Genomic DNA, 14,718 nt, shown 5'->3' on the forward strand with positions numbered 1-14,718 from the left:
AAGGAATTTTTGTACATTTCCTTTAAGTACATTTTCTTTTTCTTTTCTTTCTTTCTTTCTTTCTTTCTTTTTTTTTGTTTTGTTTTTGGGGCCACACTCGTTTGATACTCAGGGGTTACTCCTGGCTAAGCACTCAGAAATTGCCCCTGGCTTGGGGGGACCATATGGGATGCTGGGGGATTGAACCACGGTCCTTCCTTGGCTAGCACTTGCAAGGCAAACACCTTACCTCTAGTGCCACCTCACCAGCCCAGGCATTTGCTTTTCATGCAGAAGGTCATTGGTTCGAATCCCGGCATCCCAGATGGTCCCCTGAGCCTGCCAGGAGCAATTTCTGAGTATGGAGCCAGGAGTAACCCTGAGCACTGCTGGGTGTGACCCAAAAAACAAAACAAAAAAATAAAAAAGAGAGAGAGAACAGCAGGTATGAGATAGAACTACTTGTCTTACCCACTGTTTTATGTCTTCTGTTCTCTCTCCTTCCAATCCTTCTTTTTCTTTCAGATGGAGTTAGTGCCATTTTCCTGCCTGAGAAGTCCAAATCTCCTATCTTCTAGTATTAGCTTTTTTGTTTGTTTGTTTTTGGGCCACACCTGGTGACTTTCAGGGGCTATTTTCCTGGCTATGCGCTCAGAAATCGATCCTGGCTTGGGGGACCATATGGGACACCAGGGGATCAAACCGTGGTCCCTCCTGGGTCAGCTGTGTGCCAGGCAAATGTCCTACCACGTGTGCCACCACTCCAGCCCCTAGTATTAGCTTTAAAGTGCAGCTCAGCCTGGAACAAGCTCAGCTCTGCTGAAACAGCTCAGCTCTAAGTTAGTAGCATGACCTGGGGGAAACCATTTGCCTTCTTTTTTTTTTTTTTTTTTTTTTTGTGGTTTTTGGGTCACACCCGGCAGTGCTCAGGGGTTATTTCTGGCTCCATGCTCAGAAATTGCTCCTGGCAGGCACAGGGGACCATATGGGGCGCCGGGATTCGAACCGATGACCTCCTGCATGAAAGGCAAATGCCTTACCTCCATGCTATCTCTCCGGCCCCACCATTTGCCTTCTTGATGCTTCTGTTGCCTCTGAAGTGTGGAAATGATTACCACAGCAAAGTGTGGTTTCAAGGAGTCAAGGAAGTAGGAAGTCTCAGCACTTTGTAGGTTTCAGTGTTAGCTATTATTATTATTATTATTATTATTATTATTATTATTATTATTTGTACTATTGTCAGTGAGGTTTAATTTGCCCTATAAAGTAGTGTTCCATGGCCACTTTCCCTTCACTCAATTTTCTTTTCTTTGTTCTCTTTGTAATTTGTTTCTGAGACACACCCACCAGTGCTTGAAGTTGCTCCTATAATTTTTTTGTTTGATTTTGGGCCACACCCTGCAGCAGAGTTGTTCAGGGGTTACGGCTGGCTCTGTGCTCAGAAATCACTCCAGGCAGGCTCAGGGGACCAAATGGGATGCTGGAGGGAGTCCGGGTAGGTTGCATGAATGCATGCAAGGCAAAAGCCCTATCCGTGTGCTATTGCTCCGACCCCTAATTTGTTTTTGGCAATCATTGGTGCTTGGGGTGGCTCATTGGGTACTCAGGGAACCATAAGTTGGGGAATCAAACCTGGGGCTCCTGTATTCACAGCGAAAGCTGGAGGGGAACAATCTCCCTAGTTTCCAGTTTTCTTTGTTTTGGGCCACAAAATTGGCTGTGCACAAACCAGTTAGTGCTCAGCGGAGCATATGCTCTGCGAGGGATCAAACTCAGGTTATCTGGGGCCGGAGAGATAGCATGGAGGTAAGGCGTTTGTCTCTCATGCAGAAGGTCATCGGTTCGAATCCCGGCGTCCCATATGGTCCCCCGAGCCTGCCAGGAGCGACTTCTGAGCGTGGAGCCAGGAGTAACCCCTGAGCACTGCCAGGTGAGACCCAAAAACCAAAAAAAAAAAAATACTCAGGTTATCTGCGTATAAGACAAGGCTTTAGCCACTATACTCTTTCCAGTCCCCAATTTCCTTCCTTCCTTCCCTTCCTCCTTCCTTCCTTCCTTCCTCTTTCCTTCCTTCCTCCTTTCTTCCTTCCTCCTTCCTTCCCTTCCTTCCTCCCTTCCTTCCTTCCTTCCTTCCTTCCTCCTTTCTTCCTTCCTCCTTCCTTCCCTTCCTTCCTCCTTCCTCCCTCCCTCCCTCCCTCCCTCCCTCCCTCCCTCCTTCCTTCCTTCCTTCCTTCCTTCCTTCCTTCCTTCCTTCCTTCCTTCCTTCCTTCCTTCCTTCCAACTTTTTTTTGTTTTTTGGGTTTTTGGTCACACCGGCACCACTCAGGGTTCCTCTGGCTCTGCGCTCAGAAATCGCTCCTGGCAGGCTCAGGGAACCATCTGGGAAACCGGGATTCGAACCACCGTCCTTCTGCATGCAAGGCAAACGCTCTACCTCCATGCTATCACCCTGGCCCTTTCTTTATCTTTTTAAATTTATTTTATTTATTCTCCGGCCCCCTTTTTATTTATTATATATACCTTTATTTAAACACCTTGATCACAAATTACAAACATGATAGGTAACATAATTGTAGTATTGGGTTCCAGTCATCTCTAAAGAACACCCAACTTTCTTTTTATTTTCTGCCTTTGTTTTAGGCCACACCCGACGGTGCTCAACTCAGGAATTATTACTCCAGGCAGGCTCTGCGCCTAGAAATCACCCCAACCCGTCTCAGGAAGGACTGGGGAGCAAAATGGGATGCTGGGGAATCGAACCCGGGTCGCACAGGTGCAAGCAAGGCCAAGCAAGCGCCTTGCCCTCCGTGCTACCCATCCGCCTCCCCCCACCCAAGAAGGCCAAGTGCTCAGCCAGTGCGCATGCTCAGTACCCACCGGCTTCCCCCTGTCCACCCCCCCTTAGAGCGCCGCGCCGAACACACGCCGAAGGCCGCACGTAGCACGTAGCACGCAGCACGTAGCATGCAGGGCACGTCGGGCGTGCCCCTCCCCGCCAGGCCCCGCCCCCTCCCCGCGCCCGGAAGTGCGGGGGCTGCAGCCGCCCGGCCGGCCGCGATGCATTGTGGGCAAGCAGCAGCACCAGACCCAAGATGGCGGCCAGCAGGAGGCTGATGAAGGTAAAAGCCATTCTCCGACGGCGCCGGCCGGCCGGGCGGGCGGGGGGCGGCGTCGGGGGCCCGGGGACCCCTCCGCGGAGAGCCAGGGCGTCTCGGGGCGCCGCTCCCCCCGCGATCTCTCACTCCGCGTGGCCCCGCCGAGCTCGGGCGGGCCTCGGGGGAAGCTCGCACGACCGCCTAGGCCGCAAGCCTGGGGCAGGGTGGGCCAGGCCAAAGTAGGGGGCCCCGGGTTCGGGGCGTCTCCACGGACCCCCGCGCCCCCAAATCCGCCTAGGGCTTTCCCCGGCTGGTGTGCAGGAGCCTGCTTTATGGAGGGGGCTCGGGGTGCAGCTGGAGGCCCCTCAAGCGGGCCCCGAGGAAGAGAAAGGCCCAGCCCGGAGGAGGCCCGGGTTGGATCCCGCGCCGCCTGGTCGAGAGCAGACGAGCCGAGCCGGGCTGCCCCGCCCTGGGCCGCCTCGCAGAGCTTCCCCTCGGTTCGGGAAGGCTCGGTTGGGTCCTGGAAGGAAGGAAGGATGCAAGGGAGGAAGGAGAAGGCCGGGCCACTCAAGGGAGGAAGGTTTGTCTCCTCTCCTTGGGCCGTTGGCGCTTTGCACCAGGCCCAGCAAACTGTCGCCTGGCCTCGCCCCTGGCATGGCACTGCAGAGTCTCCAGCGAGGACTTGCTCTGAGGTTTGGAAAAGGCATGCTGGGGTCCCTCCCAGCCCGGCCCGACGAGGCCCGATGGTGGCTCGTGTGTCCCCTTTTCTAAGGGCCACCGCTGGGGATGGAGAGAGAGCACGAAGGTAGCATGGAGGCGTTTGCCTTGCATGCAAAAAAAAGGAGGGTGGTTCGAATTCTGGCATGCCATATTATGCCCCTTCGAGCCGGCCAGGGGCGATTTCTCACTGAGTGGAGAAGCCAGGAGGGAACCCCTAAGCGCTGGCGGGTGTGACCCAAAAACCAAAAATAAAAAAAAAAAGTGTTAATAATGTCAACCTAAGTGCCACCGCTTCCTTAGTCATCCTGCTCGGTGTCGCTTTTTTGGGGGAGCGGGCCTTAGGGGAGGTTTGGCTTCAGGGGTTGGCACTCCCAAAGAAGGCCCGACTCGATGGCATCATGAACTAGGTACTACTGGTAGTCTAGACTTTGCGGGATGCTTCTCTCATCGAGCCCTCACCCGCAAAGAGGGGAGCGCTGAATGCTGACCCAGCTGGGCCTCAGGGGCCTAGATTGGGCCCCCACCTCGCCTGCTTTCGTTTGGTGGCCTGTTTGCAGGCCGAGGCGCGGCAGGAAGGAGGCCCCCCCCATCCCTCCCGGAGTTCGTTCACTGCGGGGCGCTGCAGAGCACCCCAGGAGCGGGACTTGGATTGATTGTTCGTGGGGCCGGCAAATAGAACGCACGGGGTCGTTGAGTTTGCAGTCCGGGCACTGTGCCCCGGCACAGTGGGGGGGGTGCATTTGGGTAGGGTAGGCAGCGACTTTTGACTTTAGGGACCGGCGTTCTACGGAGAAGAGAAATAAATTGAGGACTCTGTTGTTGGTCTAGCATACCCCACTCCCACCCCAGGTGCTCTTTTACTTGGGGATCAGGGGGCATAGTTCTCTTACTGCTCCACCGTGCAGTCATTTGTGAAACCTTGGAGAAAGATTGAGGTGTGGACCCCCCCTTTTTTGAATTATTTGACTCTCCCACTCCCCCACCTTTGACTGACTCCGTAGGTTGCTTCCGACCGGTCTTCGTGTCTCTGACTCCCCTGCAGGGACAAAGCAGCTCTTTATTTTCCTAAAGGGAGTATTTCATCCTTTTGCTCTCTTATTAGAAGGTCCCATGGTCTGGTTTTTAGCGGTTAATTCCTAACTTAAGGCTCGGCAAAACAGGACTTTCCTTTGGCACGCAGAAAATTATCAGCTCAGTTTCACTTTAGCCCCTCACTTTCTCACCCTAAATCACTGTAACTCACTTGCCTTCCCTCTCTCCCTCCCTCCCTCCTTCCTTCCTTTCTTCTCTCTCTCCTTTCTTCCCTTCTCTTCCTTCCTTCCTTCCTTCCTTCCTTCCTTCCTTCCTTCCTTCCTTCCTTCCTTCCTTCCTTCCTTCCTTCCTTCCTTCCCTTCCTTTCTCCTTCCTTCCCTTCCTTTCTCCTTCCTTCCCTTCTCCCTCCCTCCCTCCTTTCCTCCCTTCTTCCCTTTCATGCCCAGGGCTTCTAGCTCTGCAATCAGGGATCACTTCTGGTGGGGCTGTGTGGGGGACCGAATGGGGTGCAAGGGACGTGCACCTATCCTCTATAGTATCTTGTCTGACCCTAGTTTTACTTTTTCACTGATTTCCTTGTAGCTTGGTATCCATCATATATGTGATCATGTTTCATTGTCGCTAGGAGGATACTGTTATTCCCATTTTGTAGATGTTAAACAGAGTGCAGAGGATCTTGGTAGCTTGTACTGCTTTTTTTAGAGGGCATGAACTGGGCTCAAACACAGCTCCAGCCCCAAAGCCTCCTCTGGCTCGTTCTCTGGCCTGAGACTGCCTTCCCCTGACTCATCTCCCTTCCTGTGAAGTCAGGTTCAACTCGAGTAACTACTGCTCTTTGCTGCTGCTTCCCATCCCCCTTTATAATGAGTTGTTTCCTCCTGCTGTGACCACAGCCTTTGGTTTCTCTATGCACACTAATCATAGTCTGAGTTGCGATAGACTGCCTTTGCCACCAAGTTAGAACATTGTTCCTTAGTAGCAAGAACTTTGTTTTGGTTGTTGAGCACTCTCAGCAGTGCTCCTGGGCTTTCTCTTGGCACAGTGCTCAGGATCACTGCTGTTTTTTGAAGACCCTGTAGTGCTGGGGATCTATTGCATATGTAGACATCCAAGAAATAAATTAAGTTTATCTAGAGAGTGGTGGAAAGAGATGATTTAAGGGCTCTTTAATTTGAATTACCTGCAATCCACAGAGACTCTGTCCTAGCTTCCTTTTCCTTCACACACACCTTTTGAGATGTAAAGACACATCGGGCTTGATTAGCATTTGATAGGTACTTTTGTGGGTTACCTACTCCCATGTTGATTAGCACTGAAAATAAATATCATACTTCCCGGACAGTCCACTTCTCAGTCCATGAGGTTGGAAGCCCCTCTGACCAGAGCTGGCCCCTGACCCCAGGCTTGTCTCTTATATTTGTCTGTCTTGTCTTAATCCTTGTTGCGCCCCTGCTCGAGACCCTTTCACCCCTGTTTTACTTTGGCAGGTGTCTGTATGAAATCTGGGTGATCTGCATGCTAGGCAAACTCCTTCCCCCCTATATTATCTCTCTGGGTCCAAGGACAGGAATCTTGACCTAATTTATTCAGATAGCCCCTAGTCTAGCCCAGTTTGCCTATTTTTGGGTTTTCAGGTTCACAGAGGACTTGATGTGGCTTTATATATATTTGTTTGTTTTTGCTTTTCTGTCTGCACTCCACTGTGCTCAGGGGTTACTCCTAGCAGGCTCTGGGATTCTGGGGATCTTAACTGGGTCGGCTTTGTGCAGGGCAAATGCCCTTCCCTCTCTACTATTGCTCCATTCCCCATTATCTATTTATTAAACATTTATTTATTATTTTAGGTATTTGGGCCACACCCAGCAACACTCAGGGGTTACTCCTGGTTCTGTGCTCAGAAATCACTCACGGGGCTGGAGCAATAGCACAGTGGTAAGGCATTTGCCTTGCACATAGCCAACACAGGACAGACCCTGGTTCGAATCCCGGCATCCATTGGTTCCCTGAGCCTGCCAGCAGTGACTTCTGAGCACCACCAGGTGTGACCCCACCCTCCCCCCCTAAAAAAAAGAAAGAGAACACTTTTGACAGGCTCAGGTGGGGATTCTGGAAATTGAACCCACGTCATTTCTAGGTCTGGCCACATACAAGGCAGATGCTCTTCTACTGTGCTATAGCTCAGGTCCCACCCCCATTATTAAAAAAGAAACCAACTTGGAGCTTAGGAAAAAAAATGTCACATTAACAAAATGTTGTGCTAGATCATTTGCACAAGTATTTACTCTTTTCTCTTTTGACCATTGTGCCCAATGCTTAATCCTAACTGTGCTCAGGGATCCCTAATGGAGATAAAGGATTTTATATTATGGTGCAGGGGAATCTAACCTTGTGTCAGACATTATCTAATCTGCTGTACTGTCTCTCCAGCTCTTCCTTTTTTTTTGGGGGGGGGCACCACAGCTGGTGATTCTCAGGGGTTATTTCTGGCTGTGCACTTAAGAATTACGCCTGGTGGGGCCAGTGAGGTGGTGCTAGAGGTAAGGTGTCTGCCTTGCAAGCGCTAGCCAAGGAAGGACCGTGGTTTGATCCCCCAGCGTCCCATATGGTCCCCCCAAGCCAGGGGCAATTTTTGAGTGCTTAGCCAGGAGTAACCCTGAGCATCAAACGGATGTGGCCTCAAAAAAAAAAAAAAAAAAAAAAAAAAAGAATTGCGCCTGGTGAGGCCAGAGCATTGGCGCAGCCTCTGCACTCAGAAATCACTCATGGCTGGCTGTGGGGGAGGGAGGCCATATGGGATACTGGGATTCAAACCACCTTCCCACCATCCCTCTTGGGTCGGCTGTGTGCAAAGTAAATGCCCTACTGCTGTGCTATCTCTCTGGCTCTGATTTTTTTTTTTTTTTTTTAAATTTTTGGGCCACACCAATGGTGCTGCTCAGGGGTTACTCCTGGATCTGCACTCAGAAATACTCTTGGCAGGGGCCGGGTAGGTGGCGCTGGAGGTAAGGTGTCTGCCTTGCAAGCGCTAGCCAAGGAAGGACCGAGGTTCGATCCCCCGGCGTCCCATATGGTCCCCCCAAGCCAGGGGCGATTTCTGAGCACATAGCCAGGAGTAACCCCTGAGCGTCAAACGGGTGTGGCCCAAAAACCAAAAAAAAAAAAAAAAAAGAAATACTCTTGGCAGGGGTCAGAGTGTTAGCGCTAGCAGTAAGGCGCCTGCCTTGCAAGCACTAACCTAGGACGGACCACGGTTCGATCCTCTGGCATCCCATATGGTCCCCCGAGCCAGGAGCGATTTCTGAGTGCATAGCCAGGAGTGACCCCTGAGTGTCACAGGGTGTAGCCCAAAAACCAAAAACCAAAAACAAAAACCCTCTCAGCAGGCTTGAGAGTCTATATGGGATGCTGGGGATTGAACCTAGATCGTCTGTGTGCAAGGCAAGTGCCCTACTCACTGTGTTATGGCTCCAGCCCCAAGAATGATTTTTTATTTTGTTTTTGGGCCACACCCAGTGCATTCAGGGGTTACTACTCTTGCTCTGTACTCAGAAATTACTGCTGGCAGGCTCAGGGACCCATATGGGATACCAGGGACTGAACCTGGCTTGGCTTGTGTGACTGTCCTTCCAGCCCCAGGAATGATTTTTTTTTTTTTTTTTTTGGTATTTTTGGGCCACACTCGATGATGCTCAGGGGTTACTCCTGGCTATGCGCTCAGAAATTGCTTCTGGCGTGGGGGAGTACATGGGATGCCGGGGGATCAAACCACATTTCGTCCTAGGCTAGAGCTGGCAAGGCAGACGCCTTACTTCTTGTGCCACTGCTCCCGTCCCAATTTTTGTTTGTATTATTCTGGTGTTCAGGGATCTCCTGGCTCAGTGCTTGGGGATTGTTTTCGACAGGGCTCTGGATACCATATGGGGTGCGTGCTTGGGAATTGAATTGGTATCTCACAATGCAAGGCAAACACCTTACCTATTCTCCAGCCCTAAATAAAAAAAAAATGTTGGTTTTTTTTTTTTTTTTGCCCCCCAGTTTTGGGCTATACCCAGTGATGCTCAGGGCTCTGCAATCAGGAATTACTCTTAGAGGTGCTCCAGGGACCATATGTTGTGCCTGGGATTGAATTTGGGTTGTGCTAGACAATTCTCTGGGATCATCTTGGCCAGCTCGAGTCATATGGAGTGCCAGGGATCAACCCAGGTTAACCACATGCAAGGCAAATGCCCTACCCAATTGTACTTACTATTCAGTCCCAAATTTTGGGTGCTTTTTTTTTGGGGGGGGGTCACACCTAGTTGTGTTCAGAGTTTACTATAAACTCAGCTCTCAGGAATCACTCTTGGTCATCTTGGGGGACTATATGGTGTGTTGCAGACCAAAGCCTCATCAGCTATGTACAAGGCAATAGTACCTGTTGTACTGTCTCTCCAGCCCCCTAAGTGATTTTTGATGGTGAAAAGTGTAAATAATAACAGTGATAACAGATAAAATGATAAATAACAGAGTAAGTATATTTGAAAGAACTTTAGATTTTTTTTCAGAAAATAATTTCTGAGACTAGAAAAAATATTGTAACATTGAAGTGTCTGTAGAAGAAATAAAGCACAGCGGCGTTTGCCTTGCAAGCAGCCGATCCAGGACCAAAGGTGGTTGGTTCGAATCCCGGTGTCCCATATGGTCCCCCGTGCCTGCCAGGAGCTATTTTTTTTTTTTTTTTTTTTGGTTTTTGGGCCATACCCGGCGGTGCTCAGGGGTTACTCCTGGCTGTCTGCTCAGAAATAACTCCTGGCAGGCACGGAGGGGGGGGGGGGCGGGGGGGGGAACCATATGGGACACTGGGATTCGAACCAACCACCTTTGGTCCTGGATTGGCTGCTTGCAAGGCAAACACCGCTGTGCTATCTCTCTGGGCCGCCAGGAGCTATTTTTGAGCAGACGGTCAGGAGTAACCCCTGAGCACTGCCGGGTGTGGCCCCAAAACAAAAAAAAACAAACAAAAAAAATAAAATAAAGGAAGAAATAAAACACATTATTCAAAATAGGGTGATTTAAATATACGTAGCTGAGAGGTTTTTTAGACATAGTTAATTTTTTTTTGGTTTTTGGGTCTTTTGCTTTTTGGGTCACACCCGGTGGCACTCAGGGGTTACTCCTGACTCTATGCTCAGAAATCACTCCTGGCAGGCTGAGGAACTTGTTGGGTGCCGGGAATTGAAACCAGTCTGTCCTGGATTGGCCATATGCAAGGCAAACGCCTTACTGCTGTTCTATCTCTTCGCTTATTTACTTTATTTATTTTTGTGCCACACCTGGTGATCCTCAGGGATTATTTCTGGCTCTGCATTCAGGAATTTCCCCTGGCAGGCTTGAGGGAAACAAGAGAGATGCTGGGGATTGAACTAGGTCAGCTGTGTGCAAGGTAAATGCCCTACCCGCTGCTACAAATTCTCAAGTCAGCACTTATTTTAAATTTTTTTTTTTTTTTTTTTTTTGGTTTTTGGGTCACACCCGGCAGTGCTTAAGGGTTACTCCTGGCTCTACTTTCAGAAATTGATCCTTGCAGGCTCAGGGAACCATATGGGATGCCGGGATTCGAATGACCATCCTTCCGCATGAAAGGCAACCGCCCTACCCCCATGTTATCTCTCCGGCCCCTGTCAGCTGCATTTTTAAAGTCTGCTACAAAAGTGAAACCGTAAAAGAAACTTTGTTGTCTGATAATTTCTTCTCAGCTCTTCCTGTAGAAGGTCTTCTTCCGCTTTCTAAAATTTTTGTCCTTGCAAAATTTTCTAGATTTAAGGCGATGGAGTGATAGTACAGTGAGAGGAGGCTTGCCTTGCAGCTGATGCAGGCTCATAGTGTGCCATATGGTCCCTGAGCCTTGCCTGGAGTAAGCCCTGAACACCTCTTGAGTGTGGCCCAAAAATAGCAACAAAAAATAAGTAAATAAATAAAAGAAAAAGAACCCCTAAATTTAGGAGAGGGGTTACAATTTAATAGGTACTATGTTGTAACTGTTGTGATAAGTAATTGAAGTTTTGGGGGTTACACCCAGTGGTACTTGGAGGGTTTTCCTGACTGCTCAGGAGTGACCCTCAGCAGTGTAGGGATGCCTTATACAGTACCCTAAATGGAATCAGGGTCAGCCAGATGTCTAATCTTTATACTTTCTAGCCCCTAGACCTGGGACTTGCGACACCCTTTTAATGCTATTTAAATAAATCTTGTTCATGCAGAACTCCATATTGGTGTACTTTCAGTCCATAATCACATGTGAGTGAGTAGGAGTCATTGTTAAATAACATTTCATTCTCTGGAATTCTTTGTACTTAGCATTGAACTAGTTTGTTCTCCAATACATGTTTTTGTTTCCTGAAGTTGAGCCAATAATATGATAGAGCACTGTGTGCGTGTGTTTGGTAGGTGTGTTAGATGTGTTAGAAGATGAGAAGAGTTATACAAATGACCTGAATTCACTGAGAGGTATTGCCTTTTTAATCTTAAAATCATTTCTCAGTGAATTCAGGTCATTTCTCCTAGTAAATTGTAACTGTTTTAGCCTCCCTTGATGGTATTCTTTGTAAATGTTTCTATTAAAGGACAATTTGGACAGGCCCTGGGAAATAGTGGAATTGGTTATTACAACATTGGAGACCTTTTCTCTTTTTGTATGGTGCTGGGGATTGAACCCATAACTTCATGCATTCAAGGCTGTGCTTTACCACTGAAGTACCTCCCTGACTCTTGGAATTTTTCATTGTTTGGGAGTCACATCTGGCAGTGCTTAGGGCTTCTGGCTCTGTTCAGTAGTGACACTATGCAATGCTGAAAATTGAACCACAGTCAGCCAATTGTGAGACAAGTGCCTTGCCTACTATACCATCTGGCCCCAATTTTGTCATTTTTACTTTACTTTATATAGGGACTAGTCCCTGTTATGGGCAAGACAACGTCCTCTTACTCCAGCCTCATTCTGCTGTTTTTCTCATAGCCTTTAGTTTTTCTTTCTTTTGGGGGGAGGGCACTTGATTGCTGGAGGCTACTTTGGGCACTGTGCTCAGAGAGTTGTCCCAGGATTGCGCCTCCAGGATTGAAGTTTCAGCCTATTAAATCATCTATCTTTGGCTGACCCGGGAGGAACCCAGTTCGATTTCCGAGCACCCATATAGTCCCCCCAGCCTGCCAGGGGTGATTTTTTAGTGCAGAGCTAGGAGTAACCCCTGAGTGCCACTGGGTGTGGCCCAACAGCCAATCATTCAATTAATCAATTAATAAATAAAGTTTTTGAACCATCTATCAGCAGATCTTCCTTTCCTTTTTCTTCCCTCTCCCACCTTGCCCCTCCTCTCCTCCCCCTCTCTTTCCCTCCCCTTCTTTTTTGGGGGGGTTCTGGGCCACACCTGGTTGTGCTCAGGGGTTACTCCTGACTCTGTGCTCAGTGCAGGCTTGGGGGATCATATGGGATGCTGGGGATCAAACCCAGGTTCATCCTGGCATCCTGGGCCAGCTATGTGCAAGGCAAAAGCCCAGTTTTCTTTCTTTCTTTCTTTCTTTCTTTCTTTCTTTCTTTCTTTCTTTCTTTCTTTCTTTCTTTCTTTCTTTCTTTCTTTCTTTCTTTCTTTCTTTCTTTCTTTCTTTCTCTCTCTCTCTCTCTCTCTCTCTCTCCTTCCTTCCTTCCTTCCTTCCTTCCTTCCTTCCTTCCTTCCTTCCTTCCTTCCTTCCTTCCTTCCTTCCTTCCTTTTCTTTTCTTTTCTTTTCTTTTCTTTTCTTTTCTTTTTTTTTTCTTTTTTCTTTTCGTTTTTGGTTTTTGGACTACACCTGGTGGTGCTCAGGGGTTACTCCTGGCTGTCTGCTTAGAAATAGTTCTTGGCAGGCACGGGGGACCATGTGGGACACCGGGATTCGAACCAACCACCTTTGGTCCTGGATCTGCTGCTTGCAAGGCAAATGCCCCTGTGCTATCTCTCCGGGCCCCTGACAATATTCTTGATCTGTTATAAAGTATTAAGTGTTTAGGAATATTTCTGTTTTTGTTTGTTTGTTTGTTTTTGGGTCACACCTGGCAGCGCTCAAGGGTTACTCCTGGCTCTATGCTCAGAAATTGCTCTGGCAGGCTCGGGGGACCATATGGGATGCTGGGATTTGAACCACCGTCCTTCTGCGTCTAAAGCAAATGCCTTACCACTGTGCTATCTCTCCGGCCCCTCTTTTTCTTTTTTTCTTTTGGGCCACACCCAGTTATGCTCAGGGGTTACTCTTGGCTGTGCACTCAGAAATCCTCCTGGTTTGGGGGACCATATGGTACGTCAGGGGATCAAACGGTTCCTCCTGGGTCAGCCGCAAATGCCTTACTGCTTTACTATCACTCCGGCCCCATTTCTGGTTTTCCTCATGAGCCGAAACTTGGAACACCTGGAGAGTTTTTCTCTGAATGGAACAGTTGGCATTTGAGGCCAAGCTTATGCAGCGCCCTGCACGTCTGTCATGCCATAGTTTGTGGTCCTTTGGTTTACTTGTCACTCAAAGAAGACTGTGACGGCAGTCAGTTCTCCATTTTCTCTCTTTTTTGGTGGGGGTCACATCCGGCGTGGCTCTACACTCAGAAATCGCTCCTGGCAGGCTTTGAGGACTATATGAGATGCTGGGATTTGAACCACTGTCCTTCTGCATGTAAGGCAAATGCCCTACCTCCATGCTATCTCTCTGGCCCCGTTTTCTCTCGTTTTTTAGCAGAACTTTGCTTTAGATCCTGTTCTTTTTTCCCATCCCCATTGTTGTCCCTTTAGTTTGAGCTATAAGTTCTGAAACTTTCTTGGACTACTGTATCTTTTTTATTTTTGTTTTTGTTTTTGGGCCACACCCATTGACGCTCATGGGTTACTCTTGGCTATGCACTCAGAAATCGCACCTGGCTTGGGGGGGACCACATGGAATGCCAGGTCTCAGGACTTCCTCCTGACTGCTCTCAGACCACTCCTGGTGGGTTCAGGGGATCATATGGGGTGACATTGAACCCAGGTTGGCCCTGTGCAAGACACTTTACCCACTATATTATCACTCAGGCCTCGGAACTCTGTGTTGAGAGTCCACATTGTTATCCAAGATCTAGTTCTGCAATAGAGAAGTTATTTTGCATATGTGAGGGCCTGGGTTCTAGCCCACACCCAGAGTCCACATTCCTTAGCATGTTTCTTTGGGTCTGATCTCATCAGGCCTATCTTTCTTCCCTTGACATGGAGTCTTCCTAACAGCATAATTTGGTCATTTTTGTGTTTATTTTGGAGTCACACCTGTTTACTCCTGGCTCTGCACTCAGGAACTCCTTACTGCTAGTAGTAGTGCTTGGAGGACTGTATGGGATGCCTGAGATCAAACCTTACTCAGCTGCATGCAATGCAAGCACTCCATCTGTTGTACTCTTTCCAGCACCAAATCTTGGTGAATTGATGGGTTTCGCTTTCTCTTCTCTCAATCAATAGGTTACTTCTTATCTTTTAAAGACTCAGTCTAAAGAACAGCTTTTCCTCTTCTGCCCAGTGAGGGAGAAAATAGCATGCACCACCCTCCAGCAGTGTGAGGTGGAACTTGAACTTTTTTTTTTTTTCAGGAATGGATTTCAGTTCTTGTAGGGGAGAGGGGCTGCGAAGCCAGCCAGTGAGTTTATTTTTTTGGGGTGGGGGTGGGGGAGCACACCCAGCGGTGCTCAGGGGTTATTCCTGGCTCTGCACTCAGGAATCAGTCCTGGCAGGTTCGGGGAACATGTGGGATGCTGGAGCTCAAACCTGGTCTGCTATGTGAAAAGGCAGAAAGTGCCCTATCTGCTGTTCTAGCTCTCTGGCACCTAACCTATTTTTGTTGCTTTTTGGTATGTGGGAAACTTCTGGAAGTG

The 14,718-nt window shown here is 48.9% G+C and overlaps 1 protein-coding gene across 2 annotated transcripts in view; it reads left to right on the forward strand.

Annotated features, from left to right (window-relative positions):
• The first annotated feature begins 2,998 nt into the window (after positions 1–2,998).
• The window catches only part of UBE2L3 (ubiquitin conjugating enzyme E2 L3), a 62,484-nt gene continuing 50,764 nt past the window's right edge, over positions 2,999–14,718 (forward strand). For both annotated transcript variants that reach the window (XM_049790748.1, XM_049790749.1), the window contains exon 1: positions 2,999–3,098. In XM_049790748.1, coding sequence (XP_049646705.1) covers positions 3,072–3,098 — 27 coding nt within the window. In that variant the 5' untranslated portion in view covers positions 2,999–3,071. The remainder of the gene's footprint in view (positions 3,099–14,718) is intronic.

The sequence above is a fragment of the Suncus etruscus genome, chromosome 17 (assembly GCF_024139225.1).
Source record: "Suncus etruscus isolate mSunEtr1 chromosome 17, mSunEtr1.pri.cur, whole genome shotgun sequence".
NCBI classification, from domain to species: domain Eukaryota; kingdom Metazoa; phylum Chordata; class Mammalia; order Eulipotyphla; family Soricidae; genus Suncus; species Suncus etruscus.